The sequence below is a fragment of the Bubalus bubalis genome, chromosome 7 (assembly GCF_019923935.1).
Source record: "Bubalus bubalis isolate 160015118507 breed Murrah chromosome 7, NDDB_SH_1, whole genome shotgun sequence".
Lineage (NCBI taxonomy): Eukaryota > Metazoa > Chordata > Mammalia > Artiodactyla > Bovidae > Bubalus > Bubalus bubalis.
In genome coordinates, this window is record NC_059163.1 from 20,260,114 (window position 1) to 20,284,107 (window position 23,994).

Here is a 23,994-nt window from a genome sequence, read left to right on the forward strand (position 1 = left end):
TCACAGAGCCCCGGTTTGAGTTACCTGAGTCATACAGCAAATTCCCACTGGCTGTTTCTTTTACATATGGTGGTGTCGGTGTTTCCATGCTATTCTCTCTATTCGTCCCACCCTCTCCTTCCGCTTCCCCCGCTGTGTCCACAAGTCTGTTCCCTATGTCTGCGTCTCCTCTGCTGCCCTGAAAATAGGTTCATCAGTCTGTGCTCCCTATTTTAAACAAACTGAAGATAACAGGATGTTGTGAGGATCCAGCTAGGTGCTCCATGAAAGCACCTAGAAGCATGTCTGGCACAAAGGAAGGGCTGCATGACGTGGCCTCATATTATTTATGTAGATAGAGTTCGGCTGGCCCCGTCAAGTTCTTTGGCTCTTTCCTGTAACCTGTCTCTGCCCAGAGAAGAGCCCAGCCTTAACGTGGCTGACGGAGGTACTTTCCTTGACCACTTCTCCTCAGACTTCATCCTCATGGCGCAAGGCATCCACATGTACGCCGCCAGGGTCCAGTGGGGCCTGGTCATGTGCTTCCTGTCTTACTTTGGCACCTTTGCTGTGGAGTTCCGGCATTATCGCTACGAGATTGTTTGCTCCGAATACCAGGAGAACTTCCTAAGCTTCTCAGAAAGCCTGTCTGAAGCTTCTGAATATCAAACCGACCAGGTGTAACCCTTCAGCTTTTCCTTGCTGGGCAGGTGGGTGTGGCAGCGAGGGAGGGGCCAGGACACACCCATAGGACTTGACACACAACCTCGTGACACACCACACACACACATTCATGGCCACATTTGCCAAATGAGCTTTTCAGGGCGAGTTATTTAACGAAAAAGCACAAGCCCTGTGTGTCGAAACACATGCTGTTACACTGAAAATATAATGCACGACAGAGCAAGAAGCTTGTGCATGATCAACGTCTTTTCCCCTCTCTCCCAACACCCGTGTTCTTATTGTCCTCTTCATGTACTCCAGCCACCGTGATCACCCTACCTTGGGTAGGGCAGGCCAAATGTGACGTGGGAACAATGCCAACTCCCAACGTTGCCTTCAGATCCAAAGGGCTTGGAACCAGCTCATGAAGAAATTGTGAATCTGGCTCTTGAATGGACCGAGTATCATTTACTTGGACAGGCACTGTATAGAGATGTGACCCCTCGTAACCTGTGGACGATGTGGGATCAAGGATGGAACTTTCCCAAAGAAACTCCCTTCATCATTGTTCAGCGGTTGGCTGACCAGATTCGACGCTATAAGCTGTGAGAGGGAAGTCCACCACGTGATTTGGACTTTCCTGTGACTGAGAAATATTCCCCAGTGTGAATATTTGCAGGACCAAGGTCTGCCAGGCATGGAGAGATGGGGGCAGCCAGGGTGTGGTTTCGTTTTTACTTCTATAGTACGCTATGTTTGGTTTTTATTTTCTACTTCATGATTTGCCTTTTTTTTTTTTGGTAAGTAACTACCATGGGTCTTTCAGAGGTCTCATGGATAAAGAGGATGTAGACCAAATGCAAGAACTAAACTTGTTTGGGGTTTAACCATGATAAAGCGGGGAGGGGAAGGTCACCTGTAGGCTCAATTTTATGTTTGAAGCCAAGAAAATATTCACAGAAAAGCACAAAGGTAAAAAAAAGAACTCCTTCTGGACATTTGTCAAAGATAGGAGTTTTAGAGCATCTTGTTGGAGGTTCAAATAAGAGGGGAGTTTCTCAAATGTACCTATCACTTAAATTTTGTATTGGGGTGGGGGAGGTTAAGGGCTTTTCATATTCAGAATTTGTAGGAGCCAATTAGAAGGGTACCCTCCCCCCCAAAACAAATTGGTTCAGCCCTACAACCCAGCATGCAGTTTCCACCTGCAAAGAGTTTTGAACTCAAACTGTAGGCCTGGGCTTTATAGAGGCTGTGTTTCATAAAAATGAGCAGAATTCTAAATTCAAAACGTCTTGGAGTTTTGGGCCAAGCTGACAGACGCTGTGAGTGCACTTTGTTTCAAGAAATCCCCAAATTCACTTCGCAGGGACTTGAGATTTCAAGGACTATAATGTGAATAATGTTTTTTAATTCAACACAAACTCTGAGCTTCTTGAGGAGGGGGTTCAATGACTTTTCACTTCTGTATTTATCCCCACTTCTTAGCACAGTGCCTGGCACACCTTAGGTGCTCAACCAACATCTGCTGACTAGAATTCCTGGTAATTTAGAGTAGGAAAAGGGTGTATCAGAGAAAGACTCAAAGATGAATGAGAGAGAAGATGACCGTTTCCTGCAAGATAGGAATGGAAGGAATCATGAGGTGGGGGAGGGAGAATACCTCTAACAGCCAAGTAAAATGTGAGAAAAAGAGTGTTCTCCTATTAGAAAGGCATCTTACTGTAAATAGTCCAAGGGGACATTTGTTATTTTTGAATACTGCTTTGGAGGCTTTTTTTCATTTTTATATTTTAAAAATTTTATCAAGGAACAAAGATTTATGAAGTTTGCTTTTACTCTACACAATCCAAGTTAAATAGCTTTTGCTGATGCACTGTACACTTTTTAAGAGTGTATCTAATAGCACATTTTAACAGAATCGAGCAATGACTGGCATTATTCATTGAGATCTGATTGCTAAATAAAATTCTTTTATGCAGAATTGTGATTTTTTTTTTTGGCCTCTTCAAAGAACATTTCTTCTCTAATACTGAAACATAGGTAAACCCAATGAGACATTATGTTGAAAATGAACTTCAGTGTTACACCGATAGCATATTTCTAGGGTGTTTGGGAACACTAACAACCAAGTCTCTGATTCTCTAGACACCAACTGGGTGTCCTACGATTCAGTTCAATTCTGACACGACCCAATGTTATTGCCAGACTCCACCAGCTTAAAGGCTCAGTCCCACAAAACTGCCCTCACTTCCTATGCTGGTCACAAGTGTCAGGTCCCCAGATTACCTTAGGTTCAACCTGGTCATAAAATTTGGAGGGTTCCCGCAACTCCCTACCCCTCCCTTCAGTGGTTTCCTGAGAACAGCTCACAGAACTTGGGAAGACAGTTTACTTCAATTTGCTGGTTTATCATAAAAGATATCGCTTGGGTTTTCCCGGTGGCACTGTGGATAGGAATCTGCCTACGAATGCAGGGGACACAAGTTCAATCCCTCGTCCAGGAAGATTCCACATGCCTCGGAGCAACTAAGCCTGTACGCCACAACTACTGAGCCTGTGTGCTGCAACTGCTGAAGCCTGTGTGCCTGGAGCCTGTGCTCTGCAACACGGGAAGCCACTGCGATGAGAAGCCCGTGCATCACGACGACAGTAAATCCCAGTCTCCTAGGTGCAGCAACAAAGACCCAGTGCTACCAAAGATAAATAAATCAATTTCTTAAGAAAAGCTATAGCTTCAGAACAGCCAAATGGATGAAATGCACAGGACAAGGAAAGCGAGGGACGCAGGGGCACGCCATCCTCCCAGGGTTCAGTGTGCTCACCAACACAGAGCTCTCTGAATCTCAACTGCTGGAGAGGGTATAGACCTTCCCCTCCAGCCCCCTCCCCCACCCCTGCCTGGAAGTCCAGCAGGAGATCTGGCCGTTTGGTCTTCCTGGTGACCAGCTTCACCCTGAGGCCATCTAGAGGCCCCACCCATAGTGATCTCATGAGCATAAACTCAAGTGTGATCAAAGGGGCTCATTATGAAAAACAAAAGCTCCCCCTATCACTTGGAAAATTCCAAGAGTTTTAGGAGCTCTTGGCAGGAACCAAAGACAAAGACCAAATAAAATTTTGTATCAGAGCACACAGACCCGTAAAGATCCAGACGACAGAGCCTCCTAGGAGTTAAGGACCACAGTATTCATCTAGGAGGACAAGACCAGGGAGCCTGCATTTGGAGTGAGCATTCTTACAGGAGCTAATGCAGACGACCCAGAGAACACAATAGGAGATACACTACGCTGCGTTTCTGGTAGTCCAGCTAAGTCTCCTGAAAAGTGCCCTTCCTGGTTAGGAGAGAAATATTTCAAAAACAACATTCGAGGTTCAATAGTTTTTGATTCAGTGGAGAACTGACAGTGAGGTCAAGTTGTGTTACCTGTGTTATTTATTGGATTTTCTTTGCACATGGTATGGAAAGGCAGAACTTGCATATCCTGAAATTTGCACTTTGCTGGTTATCGTGGAGACTGGTACATCACTGCTTATTTTTGTCCTTAGGCACTGTGTCAGGATGAATTAGGTTTTTGCCTTCCCAAAATAAAACTAACGAAACTAAAGTTTATTTTTCATACTAGGTGTCTATCCTGGATGAGCAAGGAGGCTCTGCTCATCATTATGACTCAAATACTGGCTGATAGAGGCTTCATCTTTTTTTTCCCATCTTTTTTTTCCCCTAGCCACAACCACGGACCATGTGGGATCTTAGTTTCTTGACCAGGGATCGAACTCAAGCCCTCCTGCTGTGGAATCATAGAGCCCTAACCACTGGGCTGCCAAGGAACCTCTAAGTCTTCATCTTAACCCTTTCCATAGCTGCTGACAGCCAAGAAGATGTGGGAGACTGCTCGGTGGCCTTAAAACCACTATGAAAGGACAAACATCACTTAGCTTACATTTCACTGGTGAGAGCAAATCATCATAGCCAAGGGTGGCTTTCTGGCCGTGTGCCCAGAGTAGGAGAAGCCTTTTTCAACAACCTTGTGACTTACTGCCACGATTCATATTTAGGTTTTTTAGGGGGGTTGGAGGTGGGATGTTATTGATTTACTTTTATTGAAATCTAATTGATTCACATTAAGTTTTAAAGACTTTTTGAGTTACTATCCTTCCTTTGAAATGGGAGAAGAATTGTTAGAGAACTCATCAACAGGGACTTCCCTAGTAGTCTAGTGGCTAAGACTCCACGCTCCCAATGCAGGGGGCCCAGGTTTGATCCCTGGTCAGGGAACGAGATGCCACACACTGCCACTGAGAGTTTGCATGCCACAACTAAAGATCCCACATGCCACAACCAAGATGAGAGATCTCGCAGGCCGCAACTAAGACCCAGTGCACCCAAAAAAAAAAGAAACTCATCATCATCCAGAAATGGAGGAAGGAGGCGAACTGTGGGGTTGGGTTAAACACCTAATTACAAGTGTGAAGAAGCATCTAAACAGCAGCTAAATGACAGAAGTGCAATTCCACCAAGTCTAAGGACTCTCAGCCACATTTAAAATGTGTCATGTCCTCCAAAGTAGTGGGAAGTTTGGAGAAAGAGAATTCCACATATGAAGCAAGTTGATTTTCACATGGTATAGAAAAGCAAAACTTGCATATCCTGAAATTTGCAATTTGCTAGTTATCGTGCGACGATAACCAGTTCTCTATCTGTTCAGATTCCCTATTAACATTCCTCAAAGTGAGGGTTCCAAGAAACAGCAAACATCCATATCTGAAGCGCAAGGGAAGGTGAGTGAGAAGGTTAGGTCCATCACTGGAAAAGCAAAGATCTTTTCATTAGCATAAATATTCTTTTATTTCTCCTACCTTAAAAAGTAAACAAGGACTTCCCTGGTGGTCCAGTGGTTAAGAATCCACCTGCCAATGCAGGGAATATGAGTTCGATCCCTGGTCCGGGAAGATCCCACATACTGCGGAGCAACTGAGCCCATGCACCACAACTACTGAGCCGATGTGCCCTAGAGCCACGCTCTGCAACGAGAGAAGCCACCACAACGAGAAGCCCGTGCACTGAAACTAGAGGAGCCCGGATGGCTGCAACTAGAGAAAGCCCCCAGGCAGCAATGAAGACCCCGCTCAGTCATAAATAAATAAATAAATACATTTTAAAGCAAGCAAAAGAAACAACAAAAAGTCCATATTTGCTGTTCCCAGCCCCTCTCCCACTTCTTTTTTAAAAAAATTTATTGAAATACAGTTGATTTACAATGTTGTGTTAATTTCTGCTGTACAGCAAAGTGACTCAGTTACCCATATATATATATTTTTTTTCATATTCTTTTCCATTATGGTTTATCACAGGATACTGAATATAGTTCCCTGTGCTACACAGTAGGACCAGTTCTTTGCTGAACCCACTCCAATAAGCTGTTGCTTGTACCACTTCACTGGACCTGCTTTCCTCAAGTTCCCCTTGTCATGTTGTAGACACAGTTCATTCTTTTAATATTTTACATAGCTTCACAACTGGATCACCCACACTTTCTTCATGTGGCTTCCAGAACATCACACTCTTAGTCTCCTTCCTGCTCTTGTCCACTCCTCAGTCTCCTTTCCTGGGCCGCCTTCTCCCAGACATCCTAACGTCAGATGACCATCCTAACGCTGGTCCCGTGGCTCGGGCCTCAGAACTGTTCCCTCTCGTCTATGCTCCTGCTCTTGGTGACTTCGTCCAGTCTTCTAGTTTGAACTGTTGCCATCTACTCACCTCTCGCAGCTTCTCCAGCCCAGACCTCTATCCTAAATGCCAGGCCTATATATTCAACTACCTTTGTGGCATCTCCCCTCAAGGGCACCTCAAGTTTAACAGTCCTGATCTGATCCCTTTAAAGTCATTCCTCCAGGCATGTTCCCGTATAAGTTAAAGACAACTCATCTTCAAGTTGCCAGACTGAAACCTTGAAGTCATTCTTATCTCTTCCTTCTCTCACACCCATATCTGTCAGCAAATTCATTCTGCTTTATCTCTAAATTATAGTAGAGTTTATCCCCTGCTACCATCTGGTCCAAACCACTTCCATCTCTCCTGGATTTTTATAATAGCCTACAAAAACTAGTTTCTCTGCCTTTTCATTTGCTCCCTTCAGACCATCCTCAACACAGCATTCAAAATGATCTTAGATCATCACACTCCACTTAAAATCTTCCAATGGCTTCTCTTTTACTTAGACTAAAAGCCCAATTCACTGAAATGCCCTACAAAGGCCAATAGGACCTGCCTTCTCACCTTTAAAAAAATTTTTTTTTTTGGCTGCAAGCCAGGTCTTTGTTGCAGCACCTGAGATCTTTATTGCCACATGAGGGATTAGTTATGGGGTGTAAGATCCAATTCCCTGACCAGGGATGGAACCCAGGTCCCCTGCATTGGGAGCATGAAGTCTTAACTGCTAGACCACCAGGGAAGTCCTTGCCTCTCTACTTTTCATTCTCTCCGATCTAGTCCCTCTGACTCCATATGTTCCCCTAAGAGCCAGGCATGCTCTGACCTCAGGACCTTTGCATTTGTTAAAACCTCTGACTTGACAATCTTCCCCCAGATATGTAAAACTCTCACCTTCTTCACCTCCTCAAGTGTTACTTTCTCACTGGGGCCTCTCTGGCCTCTAGAATTCACCCCCTTCGAGTCCATTCCAGCACCGTCACTCTTTTCAGCTTTATTTTGCTCCACAGCATTTTTTAAAAAACATGGTCCTGTAATTATGAAAATGTTTACATGTGTAACACTAACACATTTTACTTATCTTATTATCATATCCTCTCTACCCTACAAGGCAAGCCCCATGAGGGCAGGGATTTTTGCCTGCCTCATACCTGGTTCCTAGAACAGTGCCTGGTACAGCTAAGTGCTTAGCAAGTATTTTTTAAGTAAGTGGCTGTTAGCGACAACCCTGCCCTCTCTTTTAGTTTTATTATCATTCTTATTTTTCTTTTTTTAATATTTAGTCTTGTAAATACGAGCTACTCAGTGTTCACTTAGGAAACAATGGTAACGGTCAGATTTCAGAGGATGCAACTGTTCCTCCACTTCTCATAGCAAACAGCTTTCCTGTGTCTTAAGGAGGAAATTCCAGATTATAAAAAGGGTTATTTCTTATGATGTCTGCAGCAAGTAGAACACATTAAATACTCAGGTTCTAATTAGGACCTGAAGTAATCTTCATGCAAGCTCTGTGTCAGAACCTGATTTTCTCTTTTGGAGCTTCAAAAATAAAATCACTATTTTTGGATAACTGGGTACTTACCTGAAGAAAATTGCATCTATTTCATGGCTTTAAGACAGGAAGCTGAGATGAGCCTGCAAGTCATACTCAGATTTAAAAAAAAATTTTATTCCCCTCCACCACACACACCGTATGGCATGTGGGATTTTAATTCCCTTGACAGGGATTGAACCCGAAATCCCTTCATTGGAAGAATGGAGTCTTAACCACTGGACTGCCAGGGAAGTCCCATACTCAGATTTTTAAAATGTAGCTCGTCAAAAACTCTCCTTACAGATACTGTTTGGGTCAAGATAAACAAAAGGGTATAAGCTAGAACTAAGAGATTTATTTAACAGTCAACACCTAACACCTCTAGATGTCTGTAAACCAAGTTTAAATTTGTAGCCAAGGTCATTCAGAGAGGCTGGAGAAAAAGCGCTTGGATTAAACACAGGAACCAAGTGGATCCAGGGATTAGAAGCACTCCAGAGATTTCCCCAGTAGTCTAGTTACGGCTTCAAGCTCCTACTGCATGGGGTCCAGTTTCCATCCCTGGTCAAGGGGCTAAAATCCCACAAGTCACAGGCTGCAACAAAAATAAATAAATAAATAAAATTTTGCCTTTAACTTAACTTAAAAAGAAGTACTCCAGAGACTACTCACTGATTTGCTTCTCAAAGAGCCCTGGAGGCGCTTTCTCAAAACACAGCAGACTTCCACGTAGTGTCCATTAGTATTATTATCACTTGCCCCTGGAAAGCTTTAAACCCTACCCTTTTCTAGTATGAAACCTGAAAGCCTCATGCCTATTATTACTGGGTGTCTATTTCCATCTCATTGCATTGTATTCTGTAGGTAACAATGAACTCCTGGAATTTCAAGCACAGACTGTTAGGAATGGAAAGAACAAATTTGTGAGGCGCTATGAAAAAGACAGCGGGTGTGATTTGTTACTCCAGGAGGGTGAAGTGTTAGTCGCTCAGTTGTGTCCGACTCTTTATGGCCCCACCAGACTTTTCTGTCCATGGGATTCTCCAGGCAAGAATACTGGAGTGGGTTGCCATTCCCTTCTCCAGGGGATCTTCCTGACCCAGGGATTAAACCCGGGTCTCCTGCATTGCAGGCAGATTATTTACCATCTGAGCCACCAGGAAAGCCCCAGGAGGGTAAAGGGAAAGGAAAAAACAAAGACATTCTGAGGTTTCAAGCCTGGATGATTGGGGAGGTGGGGACACTGTGAAAATGGAGGAAGATGAGAGGCCGCTGTTTGGAGGGAGGAAAAGGGAACCTGTGATACAATCCTGCTGGTTATCCCCTCCCCCCAACTTCCCCAACCCCCTACACTTTTGAACACGGGCCCTTTAAATCCATCTGCACTGAAAGGGACAACTTGTCTGTCCACTGCTTGATACCGTATGACTCACTTGGTGAATTTCCAGTTACTGTGGCTGCCTAGCAAATTACCGCAAAATGTAGTGGCATAAAAACAACTGTGTATTATGCTCACAGATTCTGCGGGTCAGACAGGGCACAGCAGGGACAGCTCATTTCTGCTCCATGAGGTCTGAGGTCTCAGCTGGAACTCAAAGACTCTGAAGGCTGGTTTATTCATATGTCTGCAGATTGAGGCTGGCTGTCAGCTTGGGACCTTTTTATGAAAATATTTACTTGGCTGAACTGGGTCTTAGTTTATTTATTATTATTTATTTGGGCTTCCCTGTTGGCTCAGAAGGTAAAGAATCTGCTTACAACTTGGGAGACCCAGCTTTGATCCCTGGGTCAGAAACATCCCCTGGAGAAGGCAATGGCAACCCACTCCGGTATTCTTGCCTGGAGAATCCCATGGACAGAGGAGCCTGGTGGGCTGTAGTTCATAGGGTCGCAAAGAGTGACTAACACTTTCCCTTTTTGACATGAAGGCTCTTTAGTTGTGGCATGTGAATTCTTCATTGCAGCACATGGGATCTAGTTCCCTGACCAGGGACTGAACCCAGGTCCCCTGTATTGAGAGCTTGGAGTCTTAGCTGCTGGACCACCAGGGCAGTCCCAGCTTGGGGCGTCCTTTCCTCTCCCCGGGAGCCTCTCCACCTGGGCTAATTTGGGCTCTCACAGCGTGGTAGCTGGTTCCCCAAGGCAAGTGTCCAACCCCTAGCTCCTGAAAAAAGGCTAGAGAAGCTGTATCCTTCTCACAGTCTAGCCTGGAAAGTCCGAGTGTCACCTCTGTGGGCCTCTTTCGGTTGGAGCTGTCCTAAGCTCCCGCCCAGACTCAAGGAGGGAACAAAGGTCGCCACCTTCTTGGTGGGAGGAGTGTCAACGTCATATTGTTGAAGAGCATGGTGGGGTGACAGCAGGGAAAATGGAGGAGTAAGTCAAGGCTTCCTGGAGCAACAATATCGAATCTAACTCCAGACCAGAAGGTTGTGTGTTTAAATCACGTTGGGGTCAAAGTGTTATTTTTGGTATGACAGTATGGGGCTTCCATGATGGTTCACATGGTAAAGAATCTACCTGCAATGTGGGAAGACGCAGGTCCGATCCCTGGGTCGGGAAGATACCTCAGAGAAGGGCATGGCAACCCACTCCAGTATTCTTGCCTGGAGAATCCCATGGTCAGGGGAGCCTAGCGTGCTACAGTCCATGGGGTCATAAAGAGTCAGACATGACTGAGCAACTAACACACAAGGAACCTCAAGTCTTTCCCTCCAAGGGATTTCCCTGGTGGTCCAGTGGCTAAGATTCCAAGCATGCAATGCAGGGGTCCCAGGTTCAATCCCTCCTCAGAGATCTAGATCCCTCATGCTGCAACTAAGAATTCACGTGCCTCAACTAAGAATTCACATGCCGCACCTAACACCCAGTGCAGCCAAATAAACACATTAATTAATTACAAAACAAGTCCTTCCTTCCAAGGAAGCACAAATAGATGGGCAAAACCTGTCAGAATCAACTATTTCAAAATCCTGGAAAGTAAGTAAAACCTTGCAGCAGCCCAGAGGGAAAGGCGTAAGGCAAAAACAGCTGAATCTCAGTAAAAACAGAGAGCGTGGTGGTGTTTTAACTCTCTTTGGTCCCAGCCCTGCTCCCAGGCTCACGGGTGGCCTTGACAGTAACAGCCTGTATTTCTGGTACAGGTAAGAGCAGAAAAATGGACCCCATTTGTTGAGAATTGTGGCTGTTTGCTTTGACCTATGTGTTAGTTCAAGCAGCAGTTTAAAAAAAAAAAGCATAGGCTGCTTGTTGAAGTTTATTTTTTCACAGTCTGGAGGCTGGCAAGTCCAAGATCAAGGTTCTGGCCAATTCAGTTTTTGGTGAGGGCTCTCTGGGGTCTCTTGCTCCTCTTATAAGGACATAAATCCCACTGGATTAGGGCCCCACTCTGTGTGTGTGTGTGTGTGTGTGTGTGTGTGTTAGTTGCTCAGTTGTGTCTGACTCTTCAACTCCATGGACTGTAACCCACCAGACTACTCTGTCTATGAGATTCTCCAGGCAAGAATACTGGAGTGGATAGCCATTCCCTTCTCTAGAGGATTTTCCCGACCCAGGGATTGAACCAGGGTCTCTTGCGTTGCAGGCAGATTCTTTACTGACTGAGCCACCAGGGAAGCCCAGGCCCCACCCTGATGACTTGATCTAACCTTCAGTTTCAGTTCAGTTCAATCGCTCAGTCGTGTCCAACTCTTCGCGACCCCATGAACTGCAGCACGCCAGGCCTCCCTGTCCAATGCCAACTCCCAGAGTTCACTCAAACTCATGTCCATTGAGTCGGTGATGCCATTCAGCCATCTCATCCTCTGTCGTCCCCTTTTCCTCCTGCCCCCAATCTTTTCCAGCATCAGGGTCTTTTAAATGAGTCAGTTCTTCGCATCAGGTGTTGGAGTACTGGAGTTTCAGCTTCAGCATCAGTCCTTCCAATGAATATTCAGGACTGATTTCCTTTAGGATGGACTGGTTGGATCTCCTTGCAGTCCAAGGGACTCTCAAGAGTCCTCTCCAACACCCCAGTTCAAAAGCATCAATTCTTCGGTGCCCAGCTTTCTTTAGAGTCCAATTCTCACATCCATACATGACTACTGGAAAAACCATAGTTTTGACTAGACAGATCTTTGTTGGCAAAGTAATGTCTCTGCTTTTTAATATGCGGTGTAGGTTGGTCATAACTTTTCTTCCAAGGAGCAAGTGTCTTTTTTAATTTCATCGCTGCAGTCAATTACCTCCTAAAGTTCCCATCTCCAAAGAAAGTCACAATGAAAGTCAGGACTTTAACATATGACTCTGAGAGGAGTTGGAGGGGGCAGGCAGAGGGCCTAGAAACACAGTTCAGTCCATGACAACCATCTGGTGGCTTCTTGGGGGACTGGCTCCAAGCATTCACCTTTATCTTGCCTAACTAAGAATTCCGCCAGGGTTGAGGCAGCTACCCTACCCAAGGGCAATTGTCAAAAATGTCCCTGGTGGTGCAGCGGATAGGAATCTGCCTTCCAGTGCAGGTTTGATCCCTGGTCTGGGAAGAGTCCACATGCCTTGGAGCAATTAGGCGCCTGTGCCACAACTACTGAGCCCAAGTGCTGCAACTACTGAGGCCCTTGTGCCTAGAGCCCGTGCTCTGCAACAAGAGAAGACACTGCAATGGAAGCCCATACTCTGCAACAAAGAGGAGCCCCGGCTTGCCATGACTAGAGAAAGTCCACCCTAAAACCAACAAAGACACAGTGCAGCCAAAAATAAATTATAGATTAAAAAAAAAAAAGTTTAAAGGCACTGGATTAGGCACAGCTACCCGGAGTACTGGAGAACAACTGAGACTAATGACAGACTGACTAAAAAGCTTGAGAGGAAAGAGTGGAGAATGAGGTACTTTGGCAAATAAGGGCTGTGAAAAGTTCTGACATGTTCCTGGTGTTATGGGTTGACTTGTGTTTCCCCAAAAAGATCTGTTCGAGTCCTAATCCCCAACAGCTCAGGACGTGACCTTATTTAGAAATAGAATTGTTGCAGATGCAGTCAGTTAAGATGAGGTCATCCTGGAGTAGGGTCGGCCCCTAATCCCATCTCCTGTAAGTCAGTCTGTGAAGACACAGAGACACGGGGAGAAAGCCACTGGAGGCGGAGAGAGATCAGAGTGATGCCTCTGCGCGCCAAGTAACGCTGAGCATCGGCAGCTGTCGGGAGAAGCGAGAGACAAGGGGCAGATTCTACTTCGGTGCCTCCAGAAGGAACCAACTCTGCTTACACCTTCATTTCAGGGTTTTGGCATCCAGAACTGTGAGAGAATAAACTTCTGTTGCTTTAAGCCACCCAATCTGCGGTTCTTTGGAGCCCTAGGAAACTAATACAATATTGTTGCTGTTTAGTTGCTAAGTTGTGTCTGACTCTTTTGCAACCCTATGGACTATAGCCCACCATGGGATTTCCCAGGCAAGAATACTGGAGTGGGTTGCTATTTCCTTCTCCAGGGGATCTTCCCAACCCAGGGATCGAACCCATGGCTCCTGTCGCATCCCCTGCACTGAAGGCAGATTCTTTCCCACTGAGCCATTAAAAGAAAATATAAATATATTTGTTGTTTGTAACTCTTTTCTCCCCCTCATATCTGGTTTAAAAGACAACTGCATAAAGAAATGATTATAAATCTATGTCCATGGGCACATAATAAAGATGTAATTTGTGACAACAATATAGCAGAGGGATGGCAGAGAATGGAGTTATATATGAGCAGAGTTTTATATCTATTAAAATTAAGATAGTGCTAATTAGAAATGGATTGTTGTAAGATGTTAATTATAACCACCCAGAGAAACCACTAGGAAAATACAATAACTCAAGAACATAATGTAAAAGAAACAACAAGGGAATTAAAATGGCATACTAGAAAATACGTATTTAACACAAAGGAAGGCAATAATGGAGGACTGAGGAACAAAAAAGATACAAGAAATGCAGAAATGAATTTTGAAGAATATAGTGCAGTATTGTTGACCATAATCACAATGTTATGTGTCAGATCTCCAGAAATTATTCATCTTCTAATTACAAGTTTGCACCCAATAGAAAAATGACAGAAGAAAGTCCTTACCAGTAATTACATGGAATGTGGAGAACTGAACTTCAATAAAAAAGCAGAGACTGGCAGAATGGATTTTTGACATACAACCCACTATACACTATCTGCACAAAACACATTTTCGATGCAGAGGTAAAAACAGATTGAACATAAAGGATGAAAAAAGACATGCCATGTAAACAGTAACCAAAACAGGACTGGAGGAGCTACACCAGCATCAGGTAACACAGAGGTTCAGACAAAAACTGTTACAAGGGACCAAGAAGTTCACTCGCTGTAATGAAGCGCCAATCTAGCTAGAAGCTCATAAACAGATATAGACCTAACACAGAGCACCAAAGTAAATGAAGCAAAAACAGACAATGAAAGGAAGAAATGGTTCAACAATAATAGATGGAGAATTGAATACTCTACATTCAACAATGGAAAAAACAATCAGAAGGCTCAATACTATACACCAGTTAGACCCAGTGAACATCCATAGAGCACTCAGTCCACCCAACAGTGGCAGAAAACAACATTCTTCAGGGCACAGAGAATGTTCTCCTGGACAGACCACATGTTAGGCCACAAAACAAGTCTCAATAAATTTTAAAAGATCAAAATCATTCTAAGTTCTCCAAGTATAATGGGATGAAACAAGACATCAGTAACAGAAGGAAATTTAGACAATTCACAAGTATGTGGAAATTCAACAACACACTCTAAAACGATCAACAAGTCAAAGAAGAAATCACAAGGGAAACTAGAAAATACTTCGAGATAAAGGAAAATGAGAACGCAAGATACCCAAACCTACAGGATGCAGTGAAAGCAGTATTCAGAGGGAAATTCACAGCTATAAATAACTACATTTTTTAAAAAAAAGAAAGATCTCAAAGCAGTAACCTAACTACTCACCTTAAGGAACTAGAAAAAGAAGAGCAAACTAAACCCAATACAAGCAGAAGAAAGGAAATAATGAAGATTAGAGTGAAGATAAAACAGAGAATTAAAATACCCTGAAGTTTGTTCTTTGAAAAGATCCACAAAGTTGGTAAGTCTTTAGACCTCATATTCTCTCTTCAGCTTAAACTAATCTTACTTTAAAAAAAAATTATTTATTTTTGCTGTGTGGGGCCTTTATGGCAGCACATGGGCTTAGTCGCCCCTTGGCATGTGGGATCTCAGTTCCCCAACCCCGGATTGAACCTGCGTCCCCTGCGTTGGGAGGCAGATTCTTAACCACTGGGCCACCAGGGAAGTCCCTAAATTCATCTTAGTTTTATTCCTACTACTGCCCTGAGACTGCATTTGTCTAATCCTAGTACCACTGCTATTCTCAACTGACTTGCTCACCAGCACTTGACACATTTGAGCACTCTCTTCTTCATTTGGCTCACACGTCACTCCCCTGACTTTCCTTCCTCCATGCCCAATCCTTTTCCAACTCCTTTGCTGACTTCTCTCCTTAGCTGGATCTGTAACGTTAGAGCCCAGGGGCTCGGTCTAGACTTTCTATCAACATTATTCTTATGTGTTATATTTTTAAAGGATAAATGACTTGGATTTTGATAGCATCTTCAGAATGAACTCACTACCCTGATTTTCAGCCAAGGCAAGGCCCTCAATTCTAGGCCTAAATTCAACTGCTTTTTGGTCGTGTCTACACTGGCATTTTACACTTTACATGCTACAACTCCTCAAGCTAAAAAATAGAAAAGTTTTTCTTCCAAATCCAATCAATAAACATGTGCTATCATTGTTGCCTCTAAAACACACTCTCAATGTGTCCACTTCCATCTATTTCCACTCTGCCATCCTAAGCCAAGCCACCACCATCCTTTACCTGTATTACCGCAATAATCTTGTCTTAGATCTAGCAAATTGTCTCTCTCAAGCACCATTTTATTCACAAACTGGAGACATTATAAACCTAAAAACATGTCCCAGGCACCCTAATGTGTAGGAGCTCTAGGTTAGAATTAGATACTGTCCATTAAATGTACTAGCACCAAGTTAATAAAGAGAAGCAAGACCCAGAGGCAACCTTCCTATTGGTACTGCTGTTGATAAGCAAGGTGACAGAGTACCAGTTTGGAAGAAGCTGTAACAGGCAAACTTGGTATTCCAGTGTCTGGCCAGCCCTGAGCAGCAATGTCAACGGTGGCAGGATTCTCAAACTCTGGACTCAACTACTGGGGGTTTCCTTCTATTCTGTAATCCAGCAGTACCACTCGCCACTACTCCTCCTCTAGTCCTTCCCACTGATTTCACAAATGTCTCACTCTGTGTTTTAAATCCCTCTCTGAATAAAATACCTAAAGCAGCTTCTGCCTTGGCATTCAACTCTGATACATCTATCTGGTTTTCCTGCGTCCACTCTTGCCCACCTACGATCCATTCTCCATCCAACAGAGAATTCCCTTAAAAATGTAACTCACGTCATGCCATCTCCTATTTAAAATTCTCTGGGAGCTTCCCACCACCTGCAGAAAACAGCCCCAACTCCTTATTGTGGTACCAAGGCCTGACGATTTAGCTCCAACCCACTTCTCTGATGCCATCCAGCCACTGGCCTGCTCTCAGTTTCTGAAATAAGCCAAGCTTTGCCCTAGATATTTACGACATGCTAGTCCATCTTCGTGGAATAGTCTTCCTTCCAGTTTCTTACTTGTCTAGTCTTTCATGTTCAGATTAGATGTCACCTTCCTAGCATCCTCCTTGTAAAAAGCCACTGTGTGCTATTTTCTCTTCAGGGCACTTACTGGTGTCTAATTTTCTATCATTTGTTGTTTATGGACTGCTTCCTCCAAAAATGAATGTACTGAGGCTTCCCTGGTGGTCCACTGGTTAAGAATCTGCCTTGTAATGCAGGGGACACCGGTTCCATCCCTGATCAGGGAAGATTCCACATGACTCTGGACAATAAAGCCCATGTGCCACAACTACTGAGCCCGGGCACCTAGAGCCCAGGAGCTGTAACTAGTGAACTCTGTGTACCCTAGACCCTGTCCTCCACAAGAGAAGCCACCGCAATAAGAAGCCTGCACACCTCAGCTAGAGTAGCCACTGCTTACTGAAACTAGAGAAAACCCTCTGGAAGCAATGAAGACCCAGCACAGCCAAACATCAATTAATTAAAGTGTTTTAAAAATGGATGTACCATGAATGTAGGGAGGGACTTTATCCCCTTACAGCACACTGCAGATGCTTAATAAATATTTGTATGAATAACTTGGGTAAAATCTGCAGAGTGAATTTTATTTCTGTTAGAGTGTCTCCAATGCTTTGGCAAAAACTACAAATTATTCTTAAACATGAGATTGAAGATAACAGCAGTTTACCATCTGGGCACAGGTGGTGGGAATAACAAACTCTTCTGGCACATACTACATTCAACTTTGTACTCCAAGGATTTGTTTTGTTTTGTTACCCCAAACAAGTTCATTTTAACACTGCATCTAGAAAAAACAGTTATCCAAAATCACTGATTTTTTTTAAAAAATGTGACTTAGGGAACAAAGAAGGAAGAGAAATATTAGTGGCTAGATTTCATTCAGTATTACTGCTGTTTTTTCCCAAACTACTCTGACTTCCGTAATATCATGTTATGAATTTAAGGATAAATACTGTCATGGATTTAAGGACAAATACACTCATTTTGTCTAGTCAAGGCTATGGTTTTTCCAGTGGTCGTGTATGGATGTGAGAGTTGGACCATAAAGAAAGCTGAGTGCTGAAGAATTGATGCTTTTGAACTGTGGTGTTGGAGAAGACTCTTGAGAGTCCCTGGGACTGCAAGGAGATCCAACCAGTCCATTCTAAAGGAGATCAGTCCTGGGTGTTCTTTGGAAGGAATGATGCTAAAGCTGAAACTCCAGTACTTTGGCCACCTCATGCGAAGAGTTGACTCCTTGGAAAAGACTCTGATGCTGGGAGGGATTGGGGGCAGGAGGAGAAGGGGACGACAGAGGATGAGATGGCTGGATGGCATTACCGACTTGATGGACGTGAGTCTGAGTGAACTCCGGGAGTTGGTGATGGACAGGGAGGCCTGGCATGCTGATTCATGGGGTTGCAAAGAGTTGGACACAACTGAGCGACTGAACTGAACACTCATTTTGGGAGAAGGAAATGGCAATCTACTCCAGTGGTCTTGCCTGGAGAATCCCGTGGACAGAGGAGCCAGGCAGGCTACAGTCCAGGAGATCACAAGGGCGGGACACGACTTAGCAACTACACCACCACCATCATAGCTCAGTTGGTAAATCATTTTCCTGCAATGCAGGGGATCCGGGTTTGATTTCTGGGTCAGGAAGATCCAGAAGGAAATGGCAACCCACTCCAGTATTCTTGCCTGGGGCCCATGGACAGAGGAGACTGGCAGGCTGCAGTCCATAGGATCGCAAGAGTCAGACACGACTTAGCGACTACACCACCACCACGACCACGACCACCACCACCACCACACTGATCTTGGGGCTTACTTGGTGGTTCAGACAGAATCCGCCTGCGATTCAGGAGACTCAGGTTCTATCCCTGAGTCAGGAGGATCCCCTGGAGAAGGGAATGGCCACCCACTCCAGTATTTTTGCCTGGAGAATCCCATGGACAACAGAGCAATGGTCCATGGGATCTCAAAGAGTTGGACACGACTGACAGACCAACACACACACACACACACACACACACACACACACACTCATTTCCTCTCTTAATGCTACCTCCTCGCGCTCGCGCGTGCGGACACACACGCACACGTTCTCGCTCTTAACGCTAACTCCTAGCGCCATCTGCTGTTATCTCGGGAGGACGCACGTGCTAGTCCCCAGAGAAACAGCACCATCTGCTGGACAAAGGCTGCCATGCACCTGTCTTGGTGAAAAGTCACCAGTTAAGCTTAGCAACTCAAGCCAGCCTTGCAAAGTCACCAGTTAAGCTTAGCAACTCAAGCCAGCCTTGCAGAAGGCCAAACAGGAAGCCCTGCTACCCAGAAGTGCTGATAAGATTAGAGAAGCCCTTTTGCGTGAGGCTTCTAAGAAACCAACTTTATCGACACAAGATTGACAATCTGTGCTCCTGTGGGAGGGAGAACAACTGGGCTTCGTGGCTCAGATAGTAAAGAATCTGTCAGCAAAGTGGGGGACCTGGATTTGATCCCTCGGCAGGAAGATGCCCTGGAGAAAGGGAATGGCTACCCACTCCAGTATTCTTGCCTGGAGAATTCCATAGACAGTGGAGCCTAGTGGGCTAGAGTCCATGGGGTTGGATATGACTGAGCAACTAACACAAGGCAGATCTGGATTAACAGGAATAAAAAGAACCACAGCTTTAAGAGGCCTTTGTCCCCTGATATCTCTGCAGGCAAAAGTGAAAGTCAGTCAGTTGTGTCCAACTTTTTGTGACCCCCATGGACTATACAGTCCATGGAATTCTCCAGGCCAGAATATGGGAGTGGGCAGCCTATCCCTTATCCAGGGGATCTTCCCAACCCAGGAATCGAACCAGGGTCTCCTGCATTGCAGGAGACCAACTGAGCTATCAAGGAAGCAGGCAAGATGCTTAGCAAATTTAATACCTTTGTCTCTTTCTGGAAATTCCAGAGGTGAGATTTTTCTCCTTTTTCTGTTACTAAGGATCATGATTGACCCCGACTCAGCTCCTAGCTCACTCCCCACTCTCAGGCATTTTTCTTCCTCAGAACCAGCCTATTTGATAACTCAAGTTCTTCTAAGATCCTTTTCCATCACATCAATTATGAATGCATTTCTTAGGACCTCAGAAAGATCCCACTCACCTTTGTTTTTTTCCTCTTCCTTCCCAGCCCACGCTGACAAACTGAATTTGATATTTCAGTATTCTCTTAATTTTTTAATCTATTTCTATCCTCAACTACTCACCATAAATTACAGTGTGTCTGGTACCCGTTTTAAAATTTTTTAACTGGAGGATAACTGCGTTAAATATTGTGCTGGTTTCTGCCATACAACATGAATCAGCCATAAGGTATACATGTGTCCCCTCCCCCTGAAGTTCACGCCCACCCCCTCATCCCACCCCCGAGGCTGTAACAGAGCACTGGGCTGGGCGCCCCGTGTTATGCAGCAGCTTCCACAAGCTGTCCATTTCACACGTGGCAGTATATATGTGTCAACGCTCCTCCCTCAGTTCATCCCACCCTGCCCTGCCCCCCACCACGCCTACAAGTCTGTTCTCGATGTCTACATCTCTATTCCTGACTTACAAACAGGTTCATCGGTACCATTTTTCTAGATTCCATGTATATGTGTTAATACGGTATCTAGTACCCTTTTTATTATGCATAGTAAATGCTTCTAGCCGCAGACTGAATGCTTGTGTTCCCCCTTCCTACCCCAAATTCTTATGTTGAAGTTTAACCCCCAAGGTGATGCATTGGAGGCAGGACCTTTGAGAGGCCTTTGGAGCCAAGAATGGGATTAGTGTCCTTATAAATGAGGCCCAAGAAGCTCCTCCACCCCTTCTACCCTGTCAGTGACAGTGACAAAGACAGCCAGCAGCAAGGGGACAGGCCTCTCCCCTCGTCTCTCATCTTCTCCTGCAAGAACACCAAAATCGCGACGAGCTGCTGAACAACCATCGACAGGAGGATGTTGGAACCCACCAAACAAAGATATTCCCGTCCAAGGACAAAGGAAAAGCTGCAACGATCCAGTAGGAGGGGGCTCAATCAGGTTAAAATCAAACTCCATACCCGCTAGAGACTCTTGGAGGACACAAACAGAACCTTTTGCACACCAGGACCCAGAGGAAAGGAGTCGTGACCCCACAAGAGAATGAGGCGGACCTGCCTATGAGTGTCCAGGAGTCTCCTGTGGAGGCATGGCTCAACAGCGGCCTGCTGCGGGGACAGGGGCACTGGCAGCAGCCGTCCTGGGAGGCAGTGGGTTGGCGTAAGTCCTCTTGGAGGAGGTTGCCATTAGCCCTACCATGAAAGAAAAGTGAACGTGAAAGTTGCTCAGTTCTGTCCCACTCTTTGCGACCCCATGGGCTTCTCCAGGCCAGAATACTGGAGTGGGTAGCCTTTCCCTTCTCCAGGTCGAACTCAGGCCAGGGATCGAACCCAGGTCTCCCCCATTGCCGGCGGATTCTTTACCAGCTGAGCCACAAGGGAAGCCCAAGCTCTACCACAGAGGTATCATATGACAGCTCGACCATAGAGACTGCAGACTCCAGGACTGGGCAGCCTCAGGCACAACTACACAAAGGGAGCAAGGCCCCACCCATCAGCGGAAAACTGGACTAACGATTTACTGAGCATGATCCCGCCCACCAGAGCAAGACCCAGGCTCTCCCCAGATGATGAATTCACCAGCTCCTTGGTCTTGGACTTCCCAGCCTTCAGAACTGTGAAAAATAGTTTTGCTGTTTTGAAGCTACCTAGTCTCTGTGACTTTGTTATAGCAGCCTAGAGGGACTAAGATACTCTCCAGCTCAATTCTCCACTGGCTAGAAACTGAGCATTCTCCTTTTCATTTCTTTCTAATCTAGTCCCTGGTGTATAATTTTCTCTCATTCCTTCCTTACTTTTCCAGTTGTTCCTCTACTATCATTAAGAGATTCCCCTTTCTTTAGTCTTCAGTCAGTTTTCATTCCAATCCCAAAGAAAGGCAATGCCAAATAATGCTCAAACTACCGCACAACTGCACTCATTTCACACGCTAGTAAAGTAATGCCCGAAATTCTCCAAGCCAGACTTCAGCAATATGTGAACCATGAACTTCCAGATGTTCAAGCTGGTTTTAGAAAAGGCAGAGGAACCAGAGATCAAATTGCCAACATCTGCCTGATCATCAAAAAAGCAAGAGAGTTCGAGAAAAACATCTATTTCTGCTTTATTGACTATGCCAAAGCCTTTGACTATGTGGATCACAATAAACTGTGGAAAATTCTGAAAGAGATGGGAATACCAGACCACCTGACCTGCCTCTTGAGAAACCTATATGCAGGTCAACAGTTAGAACTGGACATGGAACAACAGACTGGTTCCAAACAGGAAAAGGGGTATGTCAAGGCTGTATATTGTCACCCTGCTTATTTAATTTATATGCAGAGTACATCATGAGAAACGCTGGACTGGAAGAAGCACAAGCTGGAATCAAGATTGCCAGGAGAAATATCAATAACCTCAGATATGCAGATGACACCACCCTTATGGCAGAAAGTGAAGAGGAACTCAAAAGCCTCTTGATGAAAGTCAAAGAGGAGAGTGGAAAAAGTTGGCTTAAAGCTAAACACTCAGAAAACCAAGATCATGGCATCTGGTCCCATCACTTCATGGGAAATCGATGGGGAACCAGTGGAAACAGTGTCAGACTTTATTTTTTGGGGCTCCACAATCACTGCAGATGGTGACTGCTGCCATGAAATTAAAAGACGCTTAATCCTTGGAAGGAAAGTTATGACCAACCTAGATAGCATATTGAAAAGCAGAGACATTACTTTGCCAACAAAGGTTCGTCTAGTCCAGGCTATGGTTTTTCCTGTGGTCATGTATGGATGTGAGAGTTGGACTGTGAAGAAGGCTGAGCGCCGAAGAATTGATGCTTTTGAACTGTGGTGTTGGAGAAGACTCTTGAGAGTCCCTTGGACTGCAAGGAGATCCAACCAGTCCATTCTGAAGGAGATCAGCCCTGGGTGTTCTTTGGAAGGAATGATGCTAAAGCTGAAACTCCAGTACTTTGGCCACCTCATGCGAAGAGTTGACTCACTGGAAAAGACTCTGACGCTGGGAGGGATTGGGGGCAGGAGGAGAAGGGGACGACAGAGGATGAGATGGCTGGATGGCGTCACTGACTCGATGGACGTGAGTTTGGGTGAACTCCGGGAGTTGGTGATGGACAGGGAGGCCTGGCGTGCTGTAATTCACGGGGTCGCAAAGAGTCGGACACGACTGAGCGACTGAACTGAACTGAAGCTTTTTCAGAATCTGTATAAAGTTCATTCTTTAATTACCATTTGTGGCTTTACTAACACTTACAAATTACTCCCATTTCTATGATTTACTTATATTCATTTCCCTTTTACTACTCTTCTATATCTTCACATAGCTTACAAAGACCCTGATGCTGGGAAAGACTGAAGGCAAGAGGAGAAGGGGACGATAGAGGATGAGACAGTTGGATGGCATTACTGACTCAATGGACATAAGTTTGAGCGTAGTCCAGGAGATGGTAAAGGACAGGGAAGCCTGGTGTGCTGCAGTTCAGGGGGTCACAGAGTCAGACATAACTGAGCGACTGAACAATAATATCTTCACAGTCCTTAGATTTCTTAATTAGCTACTACAACATAGAAACTATCAACATAAAGTCTTTTATGTTCCCTGTCCTCTCCTATTTGCAAGGCTACTAAAATTATTACTCCAGGATTCATTCATTTTTCTTGATTAATTAGGAGAACAGTTGCCTCCTTCAAGCATTATCTTATATACCTCAAACATAAGATTCTCAAAAATCTTAAGAAATCCACTTATATCTTGAATGTTTACTATCCAAATGAAATAATAACTACTAAGGTTACATATCGGAGAAGGCAGTGGCACCCCACTCCAGTACTCTTGCCTGGAAAATCCCATGGACGGAGGAGCCTGGTGGGCTGCAGTCCATGGGGTCGCTAAGAGTCGGACACAACTGAGCAACTTCACTTTCACTTTTTACTTTTATGCACTGGAGAAGGAAATGGCAACCCGCTCCAGTGTTCTTGCCTGGAGAATCCCAGGGACGGGGGAGCCTGGTGGACTGCCATCTATGGGGTCGCACAGAGTCGGACACGACTGAAGCGACTTAGCAGCAGCAGCAAGATTACATATCTCTCTCTCTCTCTCTCTCTCTCTCAAATAATAGTCAATGATTTTCTACTGGCATTCCATTAAAATGCATACACGCATAAACACCCATATCACAAACACACACTCAAAATTAAGGCAAAAGCTAAACTAAAATTCTTATTTATCCAATCTCTCTTCAGCTACTTTTCTGCTTCTGGCAGTAAGCAAGCTTCCATAAAACTGAA

General features: G+C 44.8%; 1 protein-coding gene across 5 annotated transcripts in view; it reads left to right on the forward strand.

Moving 5' to 3' along the window:
- The window catches only part of TMEM150C (transmembrane protein 150C), a 114,929-nt gene extending 110,540 nt beyond the window's left edge, over nt 1-4,389 (forward strand). For 3 of the 5 annotated variants that reach the window (XM_006072894.4, XM_025289815.3, XM_006072896.4), the window contains exon 8: nt 455-2,626. In XM_006072894.4, the coding sequence (XP_006072956.1) occupies nt 455-663 (209 nt within the window). In that variant the 3' untranslated portion in view covers nt 664-2,626. Of the gene's footprint in view, nt 1-454; nt 2,627-4,370 lie in introns of those variants that run through there. The other 2 variants (XM_044945736.2, XM_044945735.2) reach the window with 2 other exon arrangements.
- The last annotated feature ends 19,605 nt before the right edge of the window (nt 4,390-23,994 follow it).